Source organism: Caretta caretta, chromosome 11, assembly GCF_965140235.1.
Source record: "Caretta caretta isolate rCarCar2 chromosome 11, rCarCar1.hap1, whole genome shotgun sequence".
Taxonomy (NCBI): domain Eukaryota; kingdom Metazoa; phylum Chordata; order Testudines; family Cheloniidae; genus Caretta; species Caretta caretta.
In genome coordinates, this window is record NC_134216.1 from 41,694,338 (window position 1) to 41,715,286 (window position 20,949).

At 41.3% G+C, this 20,949-nt stretch overlaps 1 protein-coding gene across 1 annotated transcript in view; it reads left to right on the forward strand.

Moving 5' to 3' along the window:
• The window catches only part of MAP3K20 (mitogen-activated protein kinase kinase kinase 20), a 129,093-nt gene that overhangs the window by 103,095 nt on the left and 5,049 nt on the right, over positions 1-20,949 (forward strand). The window contains exons 16-19 of the mRNA XM_048869632.2: positions 1,832-1,924; positions 9,751-9,867; positions 11,646-11,720; positions 12,883-13,033. Coding sequence (XP_048725589.2) covers positions 1,832-1,924; positions 9,751-9,867; positions 11,646-11,720; positions 12,883-13,033 — 436 coding nt within the window. The remainder of the gene's footprint in view (positions 1-1,831; positions 1,925-9,750; positions 9,868-11,645; positions 11,721-12,882; positions 13,034-20,949) is intronic.

A 20,949-nucleotide genomic window follows, 5' to 3' on the forward strand; every position in this document is an offset into this window, starting at 1 on the left:
TGACTGGTGTTTGTCTAACCTGCTCTTAAAAATCTCCAGTGATGGAGATTCCACAGCCTCCCTCGTCAGTTTATTCCAGTGCTAACCTGACAGTTAGAAAGTTTTTCCTAATGTCCAACCTAAACCTTCCTTGCTTCAATTTAAGCCCATTGCTTCTTGTGCTATCCTCAGAGGTTAAGAAAAACTATTTTTCTCTCTCCTCCTTGTAACAACCTTTTACATACTTGAAAACTATCATGTCCCCTCTGTCTTCTCTTTTCCAGACTAAACAAACCCAATTTTTTCAATCTTCCCTCATAGGTCATGTTTTCTAGACATTTAATCATTTTTGTTGCTCTTCTCTGGACACTCTCCAATTCGTTCACATCTTTCCTGAAATGTGGTGCCCAGAACCGGACACAATACTCCAGTTGAGGCCTAATCAGCGCAGAATAGAGAGGAAGAATTACTACTTGCGTCTTGCTTACAACACTTCTTCTAATACATTCCAGAATGATATTTGCTTTTTTTCCAGTAGTGTTACACTGTTGACTGATATTTAGCTTGTGGTCCACTATGACCCCCAGATCCCTTTCTGCAGTACTCCTTCCTAGGCAGTCATTTCCAATTTTGTATGTGTGCAACTGATTGTTCCTCCCTAAGTGGAGTACTTTTCATTTGTCCTTATTGAATTTCATCCTATTTACTTCAGACTATTTCTCCAGTTTGTCCAGATCATTTTGAATTTTAATCCTATCCTCCAAAGAACTTGCAACCCCTTCCAGCTTGATATCGTCCTCAAATTTTATAAGTGTACTCTCTGTCATTATCTAAATCATTAATGAAGATATTGAACAGAACCGGACCCAGAACTGATGCCTGAGGGACCCCACTTGTTATGTCCTTCCAGCATGACTGTGAACCACTGATAACTACTCTCCGGGAACGGTTTTCCAGCCAGTTATGCACCCACCTTATAGTAGCTCCATCTAGGTTGCATTTCCCTAGTTTGTTTATGAGAAGATCATGCAAGACAGTATCAAAAGCTTTACTAAAGTCAAGATATACCGAGTCTACCCCTATCCACAAGGCTTGTTACCCTGTCAAAGAAAGCTGTCAGGTTGGTTTGACAGGATTTGTTCTTGACAAATCCATGCTGACTGTTACTTGTCACCTTATTATCTTCTAGATGTTTGCAAATTGATTGCTAAATTATTGGCTCCATTATCTTTCCGGATACAGAAGTTAAGCTGACTGGTCTGTAAATTCTCTGGCTTGTCCTTATTTTCCCTTTTTATAGATGGGCACTATATTTGCCCTTTTCCAGTCTTCTGGAATCTCTCCTGTCTTCCATGACTTTTCAAAGATAATTGCTAATGGCTCATATATCTCCTCAGTCAGCTCCTTGAGTATTCTAGGGTACATTTCGTCAGGCCCTGGTGACTTGAAGACATAGATAAGTTCATGGAGGATAGCTCCATCAATGGCTATTAGCCAGGATGGGGAGGGATGGTTACCCTATTCTCTGTCTCCCAGTAGTTGGGAATGGGTGACAGGGAATGGATCACTTGATGATTACCTGTTCTGTTCATTCCCTCTGGGGCACCTGGCATTGGCCGCTGTCAGAAGACAGGATACTGGACTAGAGGAACCTTTTGGTCTGACCCCGTACGGCCGTTCCTATGTTTTTATGTGGAACTACTGAGAGGACAGCAGTATCATCTGACCAGCCAATAGATTTGTAACATACAAAAGGAAAGGGTATTAAACTCATACTGTCAAATGTAGCCGGGTCACCAACTCAGAGAGACTCATAATAGAGGTAATTTCTTACACTGTGTTTCTGTGATAGGATTCTGTAAGTGGAAATGAAGAAAACATGGAGAAAGTAGTGAACCTGGAACTTGTTTTTGGTTATCACTTGAAACTTGGAAATGGTCCACAGGTAAATGAATCTTGTTGGGATAATATCATTTTATTTCTGTTTCTTTAATCATTACTCAAAGGGCCCAATGTCTGTAGAAATATTTTCCATTTATTATGTGAATCCTGCTACTCAGAAAATCACTGAGCAAATTTCAAAGTACAATGCTGAATCAATGATGGATGGGTACAAGAAAAACAGTGGTACAGGAAGTTTTGAATTAAACAAGATTGTTTCCTCATAAGCATTTTCTCTAACTTCAGTTTTGTGATTGAGAATTTCTTATATAAATCCTTTATCATACTGAACATGAGACAACAGGTTTTTGTGAAAAGGAGGTAAATTGAGATACCAGTGGAGGCTGGGGGCTTGGACTAGTATTGAATTTGTCTCATTCATGGGCAAAACCTTCTTGGTTTGCTATGTGGGGATTTCCTCCTTTCTTTTTCATTGTATTTTGGATTTCTTTTATCTGAAGCATTTTCCAGTTGTAAAGATGGATTTCCCATTGCAGTGTGAATTGCTTGTACATCCCCAGTGCTCTCAGGCACCCATAACTTGTGGTGCTATACAGCTTCTTTTCTGTAGGTGCACATTGTGCCCTGCCTTGTGCAGCCATGCAAGGGAGTAAGGGGCAGAAGGCTTTGAAGTGTTGGGGGAGGTACTCTACACCAGCTATATGCCTGGCACATGGGGGCTTCCCCCACAGAACAGGTGGAATCCAGGAGGCAGATTCTCACTCTTCGCAGGTTTCCCAGGTTGCACCTGAATTAGCACAACAATGTACTGCCCCTCGCTAGGGACTCATGAAAAAGCAGTGACTGCAGTTTTCTTAGTGCGTTTCTTCATGTAACTGTGGAAAGCTTCCTTCTTTTGTGGTTATTTCACTCTCTCTCTCTTGCTTTCCAGCAGATTTTGCTTGCATTTTGAGTTGGTGTGTGCATACAGGAGAAGGTATATTTCCACCCCTGAGGTGTACTATGTGCTAATCCTTCCTTTTCTGGGATTTCACCTTTGTTTCATGAGTGTGAAACAAAGGTGAAATCCCACCTTTCAGTCGCAACAGGAATGCGCAAACCCTATCCACCATGGGCTCGTCTAGACTGTGGAAGCTTCCCCCAGAATTCTAACCGGATTTAAAACTGGTTCAGCTAATCCAGTTATAAAACATGGTTGGGACCGAGTGCACCCTACCAATGTCATATAAACGAAGCTCATGGGGGATAGGGGACTCCCTGACAAATGTAAGCCAGGATTTTTTTGTGGAATATGTTTTAAGAATTGTGGTAAGAAAAATTGTAGCCTTCTCAGAAGGTTTGGTGAGCAGGGTTCTCTGGAGACGTTCCTAGCTTTGCTGTTCAAGAAAACCACATTGGAACTCTGCTTAAATGCACTCATTTAAACCCAGTTACAACCAGCCCAGGTCTGATTCATTTTAAAACTGGTCGGAGCCATAGAGTAAGTCAGACTTGGATGGCCTGAACTGCCTTTACTGGCCTGGTTTCCAAACCAGCGTGTATTTTTTAACGGTCTGTAAAAACAGTAGGTCATCTTCACCCAGGTCTATACTAGGACTACATGGCCCTGACTTCTGGGAGGGTTCTGAAGGTTTATTTTAGTATTATTTATTTATATGTAGTGCTATATCAGAGAGCTATTCCAAACAAATGTACCTGGTTCTCTGGTTATCCCAGTGGGATAAGTCTAAAGACACAGGCTGGTACCATGCGGGACGATTCAGGACAACATAATACTAAAATGTAATGCCACATCTTCATTTTAACTGAATGCAATTTAATGAAAGCTTGTCATCCTTTTCTACCTACTACTTCTTCCACCCTTTCCCATCTCTTTGAGACTTAGAAAGTAAAGGAAGGCTAGTAGCTCTTTTCTCTTTATAAACAGTCTGTCAACACCAATTTACTTTGCTTTTTGGGGAACTCATCGGGTTAAAATCATGGCAAAAAGCAGTTAAAGCTACATTCCATATCCAAAATTAAGACATTCCCATTTTCCAGCTTTTCAGTTGTACCTCACACACATAGGTGCATAGGTGCGTTTACAACACTGCCTATTTCAATTCTTTTGGAGTATTTCTTGTGATCCACAGCCTCCTTTGCAAGACCCTTGAATGCCTTTAATCTCTTACACACAAAATTTTCTAGTCTAATAATCTTTAATTTAGTTCCAAAGATTTCTCAGCACTTAAAAATTCCGAAATATCGTATAGGAGTCCAAGCAGAATCATAGTCTTTTATTATTTATTACAGCAGACGTGTGTAGATTCTAATAAAGCAGAGAAAAGAGAAATAGTTTCTTTGTAAAACTGAAAAAAATACCTGAGCAATAAAATAAATATAACTACAGTTTAACTAAACTGATTAATATAATCTGTCAAAGTGGAGCATCACTTAGTCGGGCAAAATGGTATGCCTCAATGCTACAGTGTCATTGCTCATTGAAATTTTAGCACAAGGCACTTTGAACTCATCAGGTTTTCCATCAAGAAGGGACCACTTGGGCCTTATTCTGATCTGACACTAGTGTAAAACGGGTGCCACTCTACTGATTTCAATGTGGTTACTCCTGGAACACCACCAGTGTAAATGAGATCAGAAGCAAGCCCATACTCTTCGAAGGTGTTGAATGTAGGATGCGGTGCAGCAATTCCTATAGGAAATGCACATTTTTATTGAACTGTAAAGAGGTATATGCAGGCTCATTGAATTTTTTGGCTGAGTAACTTGCTCACTTGCCTTTCTATAGAACCTTTTTAGTATATATCTGGATTTTTACAGTACACCCAATGTGGATGTAATTGCCCTCTTCCCATCCCCATTCTCATACATGCAAAGTCCCAATAATCTGTCTTTGTACAGGGGACGTGAGCAGGTTCCAACCCATAGACAGTCTGTTGGCTTGCAGCACAACCTCGCTCCAGGGCACTACTCCAGAGTGAAGTCTAGAATAGTAGCCACTGCATCTCCACATGGACAACAGTGGATGCAATGGTACTGCCCCAGCCTAGCCCAAACCTCCTTACACACCAGCCTCTCCTGGGCTGATATACAGAATCCCAGTCATGAATCCCTGAACAGCTACTTCCCCTAAAGGCAATCCACCGCGTGCCCCAATACAGTCCCATTGCAGAGTGAAAATAGCACAGAAAGCCTGGCACAGGCCCACAGCGTTGGAGGGTGGATTTCATCCTTTCTGAGGGCATGTTGGGCTTACTCCCCTGCACCACTTTTGGAGCTGTCTATCACTAGTGGTAACTGGAAGCTGTCTACAAAAGTACAGAGGTTTGTTAAATGGCATGAAGATATAGTCAGTGCTTGGAAAAGGGAATACTGTTTTTCACATTTCCACCTTTAAAATATTGCATTCACAAACAAGTGAACTGGCAATTTATTTTTATGGTGATGATCAGGGCCCTAAAAATCCTTATTTGCTTGCAACCACTTAGTGAGGACAGACCTTTGTACACATGGCAGCTAATCTCAGAACCATTTCTGTCTCAGAACTCTGTCTGTCTCAGCTGCTGAAACCTGCTGTTTTAAAGGCAGTAGAGCTGAACATCTAGTGACAGCACCTGGGTTATTTATCATTATGTATAAATTGCTATGCTACATTTTATTATGCTGGATTTACATGAAAGATAATATCAAGTGAAAGATATTTTTGCATATTTAGCTACAATAAGGTCCCAATATTATGTTCCTCATTCAGGCAAAATTCCCATTGATCTGGGACTTCTGCCTGAGTGAAAGATCAGGCCCTTCAAGTAAGCACACAGGCAATCAATTATATAAATGTATGTTTAGCTGGCATTGTTTCTTTATTTTTTAAGAGCACCTCTCTCTAAAGCCCCCTTTTTTCCTCCCCATACAAAACTGAAACAAAAAATGCAATGCAGCAACCTTCTCTGTACTGGTGTCTAGTTGGCAGCAATCTGCCCTGACCTGAGACATGAGCCATTGTTAAGGGTATAACACATTTACATATTTTGCAATAAAACATCAGTTATTTGCATTACTGTGTCAAGTTTTATTTGATTCTTTCACCTAAAAATGACTCATTTTCCTTTCTTGTATTTTAAAAACCAACTACTCTAAGCTTGTTTGAGAATAATCAAAAATTGCCCATTTAGCTAGAAGTCATTTTCTTTTCAAAAGGCAAACGTTATTTAATCTTTCAGCTGTTCATTGTGCCATCATAAATACTTTCTTTTCAGCACAGTTGTGGGGACTGAAATGAGCCCACTAATTGCCTCCCATTTCGACTGACATGTGGTGGTTTAGTGGAAAGAGAACACAGCAGGGAGAAGGAAATAGGAGGCTGAGAAAATGAGAGCTAATTATTTTCACTGCCTCATGTCAGGCTCTGTGTCAGCCTTGTTTTTACAAACTGGAAGGTTTAGCACTAAATAAAACAAACTGGCGTCATGTTTTTATATACTGGCAGTGTCATGGAAGCAGCTGCACATCTCAAAGACAATATAATGCCTGCATTCGCATGGACACCATCTGACAGCCACTGTGAGCCACTACTAATGAGGATATCACAGTGGTGCCAAGTGAAAGGTGCTGAATTATGTATGATTCTTCATCAGTACAGCAATAGTCCTGTACATCATTATGAGGCATTGTTTTGCTGAAGAGATTAAAACATTCTTAGTTCCAGACCCTGCAACCTATACACGCTACAAGAGGTTATTAATGGAATTTTTAGGGAGAGTTTCTTGTGGCTTTCTTTTTGGTTAAAAATATCTCATGGGACTAAGCAGTGGCAGGTCATGACACTATATATAAAAAGAAGAGAAGCAAATTAACCATACTTGTGTTATCTTCCTTTAAATCCAGCATAATAAAATGTAGCGTAGCAGGTTATACATAATGATAAATAACCCAGGTGCTGTCACTAGATGTTCAACTCTTATGTCTTTAAAACAGCAGGTTTCAGCAGCTGAGATAGATAATAGCTAAGAATGGAAAGGAGCTACCAGGGGCCTAAATCATCAACATGCTGCTACTTCTAATGCCAGCATGACCAGCACTTTTTTCATATTTGTTTCATCTTGCACTACATCTTATGTTTTCCAATATCCTGTTGCCTGCTAAGATGCTGTTTCCATTTTTCCTTGACTCTTAAACTTTTTTTTTATTGCCACAACTGAATTTAAAAACATATCCTAAATTCATGCCTCCTTCCAGAATGAGATCTCTCCCCAGGGAGTGTTTTTTGTACCAAGAGGTGTGTGGTGTTGTTTAAAGCCCCTGGCTGATCTTTTATGTTTTCCTTTCGTTTTTCATTATTGACATTAATATTTGTTGTTTTAAGGTGAGTGATATGATCACAGGAATAAACGGAAGGCCTGGTTTTTAAAGTGTTCTTGCTTTACTCTTATGGATCTTAGGAGTAGTGAGTTTGTAATACTTTTATGATTTGCTTTTCTCTTACATTCCTACAGCCATTTTCAGAGGCTGTTGATTTATTGGCTTGTTCTAAATATGTCAGAAATTATCTGCACTCAAAGTTTGAGTGTTTGTGCCTCAGTTATGCAGTTGGCTTCCTCTTCATAGTTCGAAAGCTAAATCTGTTTTATTTATTTAAATCAAAACTGAAAAGATAGATATTTGACAAGGCTTTGTGTTTGAATTGTAAAGTGCCCAGGGAGATCTTTTGTGAAGGACATTGTGTAAATACATTTATAAACAGATTTTTTAATGTGCCACTTCCACAGAATATGTTTTGTTCCCCACTTTATCCAGGTAGTAAACTTCGCCTTGACTCAAGAGACCTTTATGGCCCTGATTCAGCAGAGAACTTAACCACATGCTTTAGTTCCAATGAATTAAATAATTTGAATTAAGTGCTGTGCTGAATTGAAATGGACATAAGCCTGTATTTATGTTCTTTGCTGAATCAGGGCCTATATATTAATAGGGGGAAGTAGAGCAATAATCTTTTCTACTTTTAAGCTTCTTTGAACTGTAGAAAGCTAGTGTTGCTTACTGAATGGTTAAACCTAAAGATTAGTATATACTTAAGGAAAGTAGCTGACTAGTAAACTGATCACACAAGTGTCTTGTCCACAAATCGGGCTGGTCTCTTTTTAATTTAAAAGATAAGTATTTTAAAAGGTGACATAGCAATATTCCTCAGATCAAATAAGATGTTCATTTTCCAGTGGACATAGAGGGCAGATTGAATGGTTTGGCCTGTGACAGACACAGAATTTTGAGGAGGAGTATGGGTCTGAGGACAGCGTTTTAAGGGATAAGGTTTCATATTTCATTGTATGAAACTGCTGTTTAAAGAAGAAAAGGCCTTGCTCATGCACTGCTCCTAGTATAGCTGAGTCCACAACTGTTTGGGCCAAAGTGGTTTATTACCCTATCAAAGAGGCTTCTTCCTTTGGGTCTGATCCAAAGAGTTGCTACTCACCTTTACTTTGCTACTGAAGTTACTGGGAGTTGCCAGGTACTCCGAGCCTGTCAGGCCCTATATTTAATGCAGTAATTACAGTTTTTCCTTTGGAGATAGGGGTTTGAATCACATTGTTTATCAAAACAGATTGATATTCGTCAGATTTGTTTTGGAGGGAGACTTCACCAAAGTAGCACAAAACCCAGATTTACGCAGTAATAGACATCCTGAAACAAGATTCTGCAGTGCAAAGCATAGGAAGTAAAGTGGTGGTGATCTCTAACAGCTCTGCTATGGTCTCTGGACCATATACGTATTCCACAAGAAATACACAGTGTTAAGTTTGTGCACATGGAGAAATTGAGGCACACGGACTTGCCAAAGGCCACGTGGCAATTCAGCGTCACAGCCACAATTGCAGCCTTGGGGCAAGATTTCAGCAGAGCTCATAATCTATGTAAGCACCTAAATGAAGAGGCCAGTTTTTCAAAATGCTCCACGCTCAATGAGGCCCCAGATCTCCTGACTCCCAGTCTCTCTGCTCTGTTCACGAATCAGTAAGACAGAGTAATAGACTACATTGCTTCTCAATTAAAACTCCCAGGGCCAGGCGAATGAGTCAGAGCATGGGCATAATTTTAAGCATGTTTAAGAGCTTTGCCGGAATGCTCAACACCTCACAGGATCAAGCCCTTTGCAAGGGGCTGAGTGCTTCTGATGGGTGGCTCCAATCCAATCAGTGGGACTATTCACCCGCTTCCAGCCAAGCATGTGCTTAAGTCCTTTGCTTGATCAGGGCCATAATTATTATTTTTATATGAAGTCCTGAGCTCCTTGAACTCTAGCTGAAATGAACAGGACTAGAGGGCGCTCAGTATCACACAGGAGGATGCTTGGTACCTGATATAACTGGGCTCTAATAACTTGCTGCTCCTTTATTCAAGCAGTTTTTTTAGTGGCATTTCTTAGACTCTATGATCATTTGTTCTTGGATTCACACGGAAGGACTCGTCTGGGCCCACTGGGAAATAAAGCTGATAACTCAGCTTCTCTCTACTGCTGTGTTACTCTGTCTCAGCTTGCTTATGGAAACCTTCCATGCCTGCTCCTGAAACCGTATTTACCTATTAGTGTAAATATACCTGCTCTATCTTCCCTGAGCCTCTCAGAGGAAATTCTACCATTTAAGAAACTAAAAGACAGTATCAAAATGACAACTGTTTCTCAGATGTGAACTAATAGAAATGCTACCAAGAAAACAGAAAGGTTCCTTCACTTTGGATACTTTTATCCTGAAAAGAATCCAGTAGGAATGTATTCCAAACCTTGGGTTTTAACACATTTAGGGTTTTGCAGATTTTGTTTATATTTTGTATTGTTTCTTGTTCTAAAATGTTATTACTCTCTTTTAATACTAGGACTGTAAATGGAAAATGTTTATGGAGATGGATGGGGATGAAATTGCAATAACCTACATAAAAGATGTGACATTCAACACTAACCTACCTGATGTAGAGATTTTAAAAATGACAAAGGTAGGGTTCTGTTTACAGCCTTTATGAATTCATAGATCTCAAACAAAAACATTAAATACCAAAGCAGTAGATTTTTGTGCTTGTGAAAACCTCAGTCTCTTGACAGCTTTTAAATAAAATGCATTATTTTTGAAGATTTGTATCATAATTTGAGTGATTTGTTAATATTCCCTATTAAGCCAGGCTAAGGATAAAGCAATATGAGAGGAATCATTTAAAATGTTCTTCTTTTACTTCCATGATATGTTTTCTTTATTTGCTTACCATATTTAAATGAAAGAAAAAGTGCAAGTGATGAAAATGTTCCACTTACTGAAACTTCCATATGCTATTTGTATTTTTTTTAAACTTTGACTTTGTTATGAAACTCCTCTCTCAAATGTGGTAAGATCTTAAACCCTACCCTTACAACCAAGATCAGAGCACAGTGCAAGGTATGGAACCTTGATTCCACAAAGTCATCAGAAAAGTAGTGAGCAGCCAATGCATAGAAAAGTCACAATAAGAGGGGGAAAAAACCCTGTCTGTTAACTTTAGTAACTCAAGCCCTAATGGCATCATAAAATGCAGCTTGTGACCATTGTTCTACTACAAAAATGAGAAAATGTGGCAAAGAAATGGAGTGGGTAGTCGGATGTATTCCACATTGAGCACCGTCAGTGAAATATAGAGCATCTTCAACTCCACCTCAGTGGGAGTTTAACCTGACTTCAGCATTTGCCTCTAAATATTTACCAGCCAATGTCTTGACTGATTTTAATCTAGGAGATGGAAGTTGTTTTCATAGGGAGGGCACTCTGTTTGCTGTTCATTTCTAATTGATTGTTTTTTATTAATGTGACCCACCCTAATACCTTGGCAATGTGTAACAATATAAATTTGTAAATGAAAAAATATGCAACATCTTGATTGCCAATTAGAATGCTGCTCTAATGTGCCCTGATGGAAAAACTCTCATGAATGGCTTTAACTGTGTACATTCCTTATTCAGCATTCATTGGCTGTTTTGTCTTAGGAATAACTGCTGGAGCCAAACCCTCAACAGGGAAAATAACAGGAAATAACAAAATATGGTGTTACCATGATAGGCTTATTACATAGTATTTCCCCACTGGAACTACCATTAATGCTGTCCTTGTGTTTATGTGGCCACTGAATGCTGGAACCTTTATTATTAGTGTTAAGATTTGCTAGTTTTTGCATTTTCTCTTGTGAGAGACATTTTTTTGTATTTCATTTCTCAAGGCTTTGCATGTTTTTTCCTGTTAAATTTTTATCAGTATTAAAATTAAACACAAGGAGATTGTCAGGTATAAGCTTAATATTCCGCATACTTCTACACTCTTTTAAACTGGAGGAGAATGTCTTCAGGAATCTAAGTATCTGTTCTTATTGTTTTTAAAAATTTCCTCTTTGTTGGCAAGAAATTAAAAAAGCATGAAATAAAATGTTAAGGTCCCTACAAAAACATTGTGTTTCTTATGCTCTGTCTGTAAAAGCAGTTAGCTTAAGTATACTATACTCCACAAATACATTTTACTGCTAATTTAGTAATGAATGTGGTATACAAACAAGGAAGTAAACAATTCCGAACGGTGTTGCTTTATGTCCCATTAATACATAGGGAAAATATGGATGCATTTGCCACATGAAAAAGGACAAAAGCTGTAGGGAATGAGTTTTTTTAAAAAACCTTTTTGGTGTAATAATAAAGCAATCAAATGAAAATAATAATCCTCCCCTCCCCACACACATGCTGTTTATTTTTCCCTTTTCAGCCACCATTTGTAATGGAGAAATGGATTGTGGGAATAGCAAAAGATCAGAATGTAGAATGTATTATTACATATGAGGTAAGTGCAGAAAAAGTAAGGCAAATACTTATCCAAGTTGAAAACCTACAGCATAATTTCATTAAAAGCTGGTAGCAGGGCACTTTGACTTTGCTGCATACTGTAATCAAGGTCCAGCATTGCATAATTAATTGTAAAATCTCGAGTTCTGATGAAAAACTGAATGATGTTTTCAGAGTCTGTGTGTTCAGATTCCTGAACACAAAAATTCCTCACGAAAGCTTATGCTCAAATAAATTGGTTAGTCTCTAAGGTGCCACAAGTCTTCCTTTTCTTTTTGCGAATACATACTAACACGGCTGCTACTCTGAAATCCCTCAAGTAAGAAAACTTTTTTATTTAAACAGTGGTCAGTATTGCTGGTGTTTGTTTGTTGTTGTGTTTGTTGTTACCTTGTCAGGGAAGTGCTAATTAGCTGATGAACAACAGGAGGAGGAAGAAGGTGATAAGAGAAATGGAGAGAAACATAAAATAAAATCTGGAGACAATTTAGCACTGTTTAACCTGATGGAAATTAGACTTTGTATTAAAAGGTTTGGCTTACTTACAAAAAGTGTTTTATAAAGACCAACAGTATGCTTCACATTGAGGCTAATAATTGAAATCCCAGCTCTGTCCTGAGGTATGGATTCAAGCAGGGTTATCGAGATAGGAAAATGCTGGACCTGGCTTACTTGTCTCAGAAGTGAAGAACAGTGGTTTTCTCTGATACGAAGACTAACCCTAGGTTCCTTTTAGCTGGTAGTGCCTCACAGGAGTCACAGGGAAAGATTGCAGGATTAAAGAGCTTTCTACTGTAGGCAAGTTACCATGAGGGGAATCCCCCGCAACAAATACCTGCCTACTGCCTATCTCTTTTAGCAGAAAGGACTATTTACTTGAAGTGCAACTTGATTTAGTTATTAAAATATTTGTTAAAAAGAAAGGCATTGCAATCTTGCCCTCATACAGGATATTAACTGAAAGGGGAATTTACGATCAGATTTTTAGCAGAATCATAAAACTGTTACTCAAAAGCCTCTGGATTCTAACAATCTCTGAGATCAGGCTAGAAACCCTCTATACAAAATGACAACAACCTCAGAGTGTTATTGGAAGGTCACTGGTGTGGCAGTTTATTTTGTTGTGTCCTAAATCATAATCTGTTCTGTGTCTTGAATAGGGTGATGTCAGAGCTCCAAAAACCACCAGACACATACATGCAGTTCAATGGAGTAAACTGAAAGCTCAGGATGAGGTGAAGTCAGTGCAGCTCATGATCCAGACCTCCCTCCCAAACTCGGAGGGCAGGCCAGGAAGCAGGTCCAGCTCAAGTAAGTCAGTATGTTTGAACGGCATTAAGTTTACTGCTGAAACATGCAAAACATTTAAAGAAGGCATAACAAAAACTCACTAACTAAAATTCTATTTCAGCAATATGGGTCCGTCTCTCAGCTTTGGCAGGGATCTGTGGCAGCTGGGATGTCTTGCTGGGATGTATGCAGGAGAAACCCAGCAAAGCCATAGCGAGCCAGCGTAACTTTGAGGGATGTGAGAGAGAAAGACACTGGAAATGTTAGGTAGTCATGTGCTTATTGGCCCAACTGGTTAAAGTGGGATTATTCTGTATATGTTGCTAAAGTAGTGGGTCTTTGAGACTGTAAATAATTCATGGCAATAAGTTGTTGCTATGCTGTGCACCATGCCACTTGGAGCTTCACAGTGACAGCAGGAACAGAGCTCTGGTCATCCTGCTCCAAAAACCACCATCTCTTTCCATCTGAGTTAAAGGAGAATTTGCACTAGATATCAGTAGTAAAGGGCCTTAAAAAACCAGCTGAGTAGATCTGATCCTATCAGGTAGAGGGCATGTGCCCGTGCACACACACAAGTTCATTACAATTGTTTATTTGAAGTTTATCTTAATGTCTCCACTGATGTTTTAATTGTAAGTAGTAATGGGAGGTAAATCAATCTTTTGTCCTAACTAAACAGCCTATTAGTACTCCTGAAGATGTTTCCGTCCATCTGTCCAGTCTTCAGTTGTCTGAAGGTTGCTTTCTCACATTCATACAGTTTTACCATCTGTCTGAGCCCACCATGCAAGCCTTTCCAAACCGGAGGTTTGTCTGCCCAGTGTGTCAGTGCTCAGCAAGCAGGGGTGTAAATCTACAGTGATCTAGCATACTGCACGCTAACTGGCCATGTGAACCCTGCTACCATGCACTAAAAGTTCTGTAGTGCTTTGACATACTTAGTGGCCAGTAGCAGTATCTGCACGGCACACTAAAGTGCTGTAGGTTCACACTCAAGCTTTCTGAGCATGAAGAAACCCTGTATGTATGCTCTGGGTCTCATACTCTTCTCTTTAGCACATTAAAGGAGGTTGGACCTATGCATCAGTGGGCAAGTTGCTTCCAGAACTGTGGAGGTCCCTCAGATAGTGGAGCCATGAATGTTTTCACAGCACAAGGGAGGAGGGTAGATTCCAGGGACTATGCATAGAGGGGCCCAGCTGTGGAAGAGCTCAGCTTGAGTAGGGCTCCATGCTCAGGGTGGAGGGGTCAGGTCAGGAGATTCACCACTGGGAGAATAGAATCATAGACTATCAGGGTTGGAAGGGACCTCAGGAGGTCATCTAGCCCAACCCTCTGCTCAAAGCAGGACCAATCCCCAACTAAATCATCCCAGCCAGGGCTTTGTCAAGCTTGACCTTAAATACCTCTAAGGAAGGAGATTCCACCACTTCCCTAGGTAACCCATTCCAGTGCTTCACCCTCCTAATGAAAAAGTTTTTCCTAATATCCAACCTAACCCCCCCCCCCCGCAACTTGAGACCATTACTCCTTGTTCTGTCATCTGCTACCACTGAGAACAGCCTAGATCCATCCTCTTTGGAACTCCCCTTCAGGTAATTGAAAGCAGCTATCAAATCCCCCCTCATTCTTCCCTTCTGCAGACTAAATAATCCCAGTTCCCTCAGCCTCTCCTCATAAATCATGTGCTCCAGCCCCCTAATCATTTTTGTTGCCCTCCGCTGGACTCTTTCCAGTTTTTCCACATCCTTCTTGTAGTGTAGGGCCCAAAAGTGGACACAGTACTCCAGATGAGGCCTCACCAATGCCAAAAAGAGGGGAATGATCACGTCCCTTGATCTGCTGGCAATGCCCCTACTAATACATTCCAAAATGCTGTTAGCCTTCTTGGCAACAAGGGCACACTGTTGACTCATATCCAGCTTTTTGTCCACTGTAACCCAAGGTCCTTTTCTGCAGAACTGCTGCCGAGTCACTCGGTCCCTAGTCTGTAGCAGTGCATGGGATTCTTCTGTCCTAAGTGCAGGACTCTGCACTTGTCCTTGTTGAACCTCATCAGATTTCTTTTGGCCCAATCCTCTAATTTGTCTAGATCCCTCTGTATCCTATCCCTACCCTCCAGCGTATCTACCTCTCCTCCCAGTTTAGTGTCATCTGCAAACTTGCTGAGGCTGCAATACATGCCATCCTCCAGATCATTAATGAAGATATCATTAATGAGGATTCTTCAATCCAGTTTGGCAGTAGGATCACATTATAGATACAGATTGCTGCTTGTGGGGCTGAAGTAAACTTCACCCAGTGGCTTTTGGGAGACCATTGTCCTTGTCTTCCCCCTGGCCCACTGCATCTTTTCAGCATCCTGTCCAGCTACACAGGCTGGATGCTGGGCTGAGGATTTTCCCCCAAGAGAATATACCCCATATTCTGAAGTGTCTCAGTGGTGGGACTCAAACTTTAATCCATGAATAGTCACTGAATGGCTTTAGAGAGGGAGCGCACAGTAGCTTTAGTGTCGCACCCTGATACCGCCTACAAACGTTGGCTGAATCAATGTGTGATGAAGATGTATCTCTCTGCCTCCATATGCTGACAAACTGACTCTTAGCCACGAAAAAAAGAAATGAGCCTGCTGTGAGCAAGAGGATCCCCTCTGTGTCTCCTCCCATCTCTTCCTTCCAATAGCTGTAGGGGAAGAGAGTCTTCCCCCAGCCCTTCCTGGCTCCTTGGAGGGAATGTTCTCAGTGGCTTCTATCCTGGCCTCCTCTCTCCACATTACACAAGGGGGCAGGAGTACTCCAGTCAGCTCTTGCCTTCTGCCTCCCTGTGTTCTATTCATGGGCATCCGGAGGCAGAGGCAGCTCCCACAATGCCAGTGAGATTTGCTCTGCCTCCGTATTAGGAGCAGTGTTGTGATATGGATTCTCTTGCTCTGCCTAGCCATCTGGCAGAGGAGGCAGGGTGTTCATCAGAGCCATGGACACTGAGCTGCTTGCAGAGCCATGAAGAGCTTCAGTGCATAGCTCACACTGCACTGGAGGGTAAATCTAGCCTGCACATATAAGACTAAATGCCAGCAGTGCTGTGGAGAAGAATGGAAATTTGCATTACAAATTCTTCTAACACGTCTCAACGTGATCTCTTTGGCCAGCCTGGACTTGTGATTATTCAGTTCCAGAATCTTTATGAACAATGTTCATTGCGATTTATTCAATGAGATAAATGAAACAGGCTTTAAACTGAGATCACCGCACTGCTCAGACCTCTTTCAGAGTTCAGTGCACTGTTGACACAGATGGTCAAACGCAACCCTGCTGTAACTCCATTGCCGTCAGTAGAGTTTTGCCTGAAAATCTGCCCTCAGGACTCACGTTATGATACAGACACACATACCTAAAGGCAATTTTGTGCCCAAGCTAAAGGGAGCCCATCAACATTCAAATATAGAAAACTTTTTAAAAAATTGCCAGTTCTTCTGTGGGCTTATGTGTTTAATATTAGTCTCCTCCCCTCCCCTTCCTTTGGTTCTACACCCCTTTACACCTTGTCACTATGAAGGTTGTAAGTTCTTCAGTGCACAGTCTGTTTTCTATTATATGACTGTACCGTGCCCCGCACAATGGAGTCCTGATCGGGGTCTCTGGGTACTACTGCAATACAAATAATATATGAGAGTAATAACAGAATAATGGATTGCTACTATGCCCAAACATACGCTGTTTCATATCCTGCCTACTGAGCCATAAGATTTGTCCCACCCTGCAGAGAGATCGGGGTATTTCCAAGCTGCCAGTCTGAGGATGTCCAGTGCAGCCCATATCCCCACAAGCTCTGCCTGAATAACGGGGCTGCCTAGGCCACAATCACATCTAGGACAAGGAATCTAGTTACAAGACAGTGGTACCCTCACCCAGCTGTAACACAGCTCTAGTTTGCAATGCAGATGGGACCTAACGTATGTTCTGTAGGGGTATGTCTACACTGCAATAAAACACTCACAGCTGGCCCATGTCAGCTGACTCAGGATCATAGGACTTGAGCTGTGGGGCTATAAAATTGCAATGTAGATGTTTGGAGCCAAACTCTGGAACCCTGGCGGGAGTGGGGGGGTGGGAGAGAGACCCAGAGCCCGTGCTTCAGCCTGAGCCTGAACATCCACACTGCAGTTTTATAGCCCCGCAGCCTGAGTCAGCTGATGTAGGGCAGTGTAGACATACCCTAAGGGTTTGTCTTCACTGCAGAGTTAACTCAGATGACTGGCACCCAGGTCAACCTAGCCCAGGTGTGAGCAGTCACATTGCAAAGCCAGACCCGAGTTAAGGTGTCCTCGCTGGTGCTGCACTCACCTGGGTGTGTTGCTAGGACTTCAGGAGGCATCTCCCATGGTTCTTTGCAGTAAGTTTCCCTGCTGTATGATGCATTCCCAGTAAATTGTGGAACAACTTGTCTGCCATTCTAGGAGTGGGGGGAATTGTGGGAAGCTGCTGGAGGACTATCAGCACTCGAGTGATTAAGCCTGCATCCTTACTTCAGAGTGGGTGGATACAACACTGCGTGAACATGGCACATGATCTCTAACCCTCCTCCCAGCCAGGCCAGCTAACCTGGTTTTAAAGCACCACCAAATTTGGGCTTTTTTTGTATTAATGGGAGGAGGTTTAATGGCAACACCCAGGTCAGACCCTGAGTTAACACTACAGGAAAGACATACGCTCACTGGGCTACATATTAATTCTGCATACAGAATGTGTCAGAACCAAGATATCAGGATTTCCAACTCTGAATCAAGCAGTAGGAAGAGGGAAAACCTGCTGTGGCCTCACAGAGATTTTTAAGGCATAGAAATCGTTTCATTGCAACAAACAGGTGAGGTCCCCACTAGGAAGCTGACAACCCCTGTGCAAAGAGTGACACAGAACAGCCATTAAAAACAGTAAGTTTACTACTTCAGGTGCATCAAAGAGAGCATCTCATTCAGGGGATCAGTTAGTGGTGGTTTCCCTGATGTTATGAGATGGCTGCTTGCCACATGAGGCAAGGAAGCAGATGTGCTTCTGCAAAATAGTAACAACCAGAGTCCCAAATTAAAGTCCTGAAGCTGCCATTCCTAGGTATATGAGGTCCATGTTTTGCATCCACAGGCTAGTGAGAAGAACAGAGGAGACTGAATATAATATGCAGTACCTAGAAAGCACAAAATGCTCATACTGCACACATTTCTTTAAAACTGTAACTTACCAGGAGAAGGCTAAGAAACCTGGAAAGCCATTCACATCGTCTTTTTCAGGAGGGTTCATCTTTATGTGTAGACAGAGCTGTCTGACATGGAGGCATCACAATCAGCCCTTGACAGGAAAGACTCTTCCCCTTTGATATATCTGACATAAAATTGAAGTGATTTTAATCCCTCAGCATTCAACTAAAAGCCTGAGGAAGGGAAAACAAATACTAGGCCCCCCCCCCCCGCCCTCCCCAGCCCACAAAATGGGAATGATTTTCTATTAACTCTTTAAGAAGAGAAGATATTTAGTTTGTGTGTACACTGTAAAGGACAGTGCATTAAACCAGACCTCTGAAAATTTCCCATTGCAGATGCTGTGGTAACATCTCTAGTAAAAGACAGTATTCATGACAGAACTATTCTACCCTCAGAAAACCAGCAATAAGATGGAGGAATCTGAAATCCTCTGCTATAGCTATTTGCATTTCAGCTGAGTTTAAGCAGCCTGGAAATGCCAAGTTTATGGTCTCCTGTTGGAATATTAGCATTTTTTAAGGACAAATCCATTTAAATCTATTTTGAACAAAATTACTTAAGCTTCATTTTGTATGTATATTGTATATATCTATTGTATGGCATCTTATACAAACAAGCCTAATTTTCAGAACGGCTTCAACTCAAGTTGTGGGTGCTAAGAACTTCTGAAAATTAAGCCCTCTCTCTATCTGCTGTTTTTTACAGAATCCATCAACGTAGAACCTTCCCAAATAAATTAAATCTACATAGCGAGATCAATAGTAGACCTCACAAAATCTTCTGTTCTCCCTTTCTTGGCTGTAGAAAGATCTGCTTGTCTTACATATGTATAATAATGTTGGGGAATCTTATGTGTTTTTTTTATTTATCTAATTTGACTTCATTCTAATTTTATTTTTCCATGTATTATATTTTGATATGGGTGCAGCAGGAAGTCTTTTACAAAAGTTTTCTTGCAACATGCCCTTAAGGCGGTTAGACTGAATTAGTCTGACCTCATTACACAGCTGTTATCCCCTCAACTGAGAACAATATTTCTGGCTCTGATGCGCTTTGTAAAGTGCATTGTCCTACAGGTGCACGGCTTTTCTTGGCGGGTTCTGAATGGAGATGTGGTTCTGATCTGTTGATGACTTTGAAAATTAGGACCAAGTCCTTGTTACAGTCTGGAGGCGATGAACGCAGGTCCACAGAAGCCAGATCCCCATTGAGGATGGAAGAGCAGTTTCCTAGTCAGATGCAGGTTGAAGAAGGCATTTGTCACTATGGATGCGATTTGTTCATACAGGCTTAATGAAGAGTTGAATCGGCATCCACCCTTCATACCAGTTAGACAGTTTCTCCCCTGCAATTTATCACCAGAATGGGGAGGACAATGTCTGGGCTGTTTCTTCAATATATTTGCCTCTTCTGACCAACATGACTTCAGTTCTGTTTGGGTTGAGTTTGAGACAGCTGCTCTTTATCCAGGTGATGTTCTCTTTCAGGCATTGGGACATCCTTGTGATCTCATGGGCTGTGCTGATACAAAGTGAGATCTACAGGTGGATGTCACTGGTATAGCATTGGCAGAGGAGCCCATAGCATTTTGCCCCCTCTTCAAACAGTCTTAGGTAGATATTAAACAGAAGGCGAGACATCACCAATCCCTGTTGGAAGCCATTGTAGTGCTGAACCATCTATGTTACATAAGTGGGACAATAGTATCCTACGATCAACTGCATCCAAAGCTGCAGAAAGGCCAAGAAGTATGAACATTGAGGTATAGTCTCTATCCATTTCAATGAGGAGCATGTCTTTCAGTGCTACTAGTCCTTTGTGCTGTGCCCTGATCTGAAGCCTGATTGTGAAGCATGCAGTATATTGGCAGATGTCACATTACTGGAACGTGGTTTCCACTCCTCTGTCAATGATTTTGATGAAAATGGGAAGTTAGAGAAGGGACAATAGTTGGAGAGAATTTGCTCATCCAGCTATCTGAGGATCTGAAGGACAACAGGAAAATTGGCAGGTTTGTGTCTCTGAAGAAAACATTGCTTATTCTAGTTCGCAGGGGCTTTTGCTTTGCAGGAAGGGTATAGACCTGGTTTGCAGGTAGTGCCTTGAATTTTCTTTAAGGGCTTGTAGGGCTACATCATGTGTGAAGGGTCCAAGCCATCACGAGTGGTATATTAGTAAATGCTATCTGGTCCTGTTTCAAGTTTACAGCTGCAGTTAGTTCTTCGCATATTTGGTTGATCTTCTCTGTGAAATGGGATAGAGCTCTTCATGCTGGTTGGTGCTTAGTGTTTGGATTACGTAAGATGGATTGACTATCCAACACCTCTACCAGCTGTGATTTGATGGCTGGATGGCGATGGAATAGAAGGTGGGGAGGAATTCATGTGGGGCTTTTTGGGGGGTGGAGAGCAGGAAGGTGGGTGTTGTTTCTGTTACTGCAGTGGTATAGTTCTTCAGGAAGTCTTTGTGCTGTTGGTGGATGAATTCAGATCAGGTTTTGCATCACTTCTGCCTATGCACTTCATTGGATGTAATTTATGTGTGAACCCCAGTGATCGTTTTGATCAGTGCAAGTGTAGAGAGTGGCTTGGGGCCAAAGCATCCTCAGTACTGGGTGTCAGATGATTATACAGTTTTATAAGCACCCTGCCTAGTAGCTGGGTGGTTTGGTCTCCTA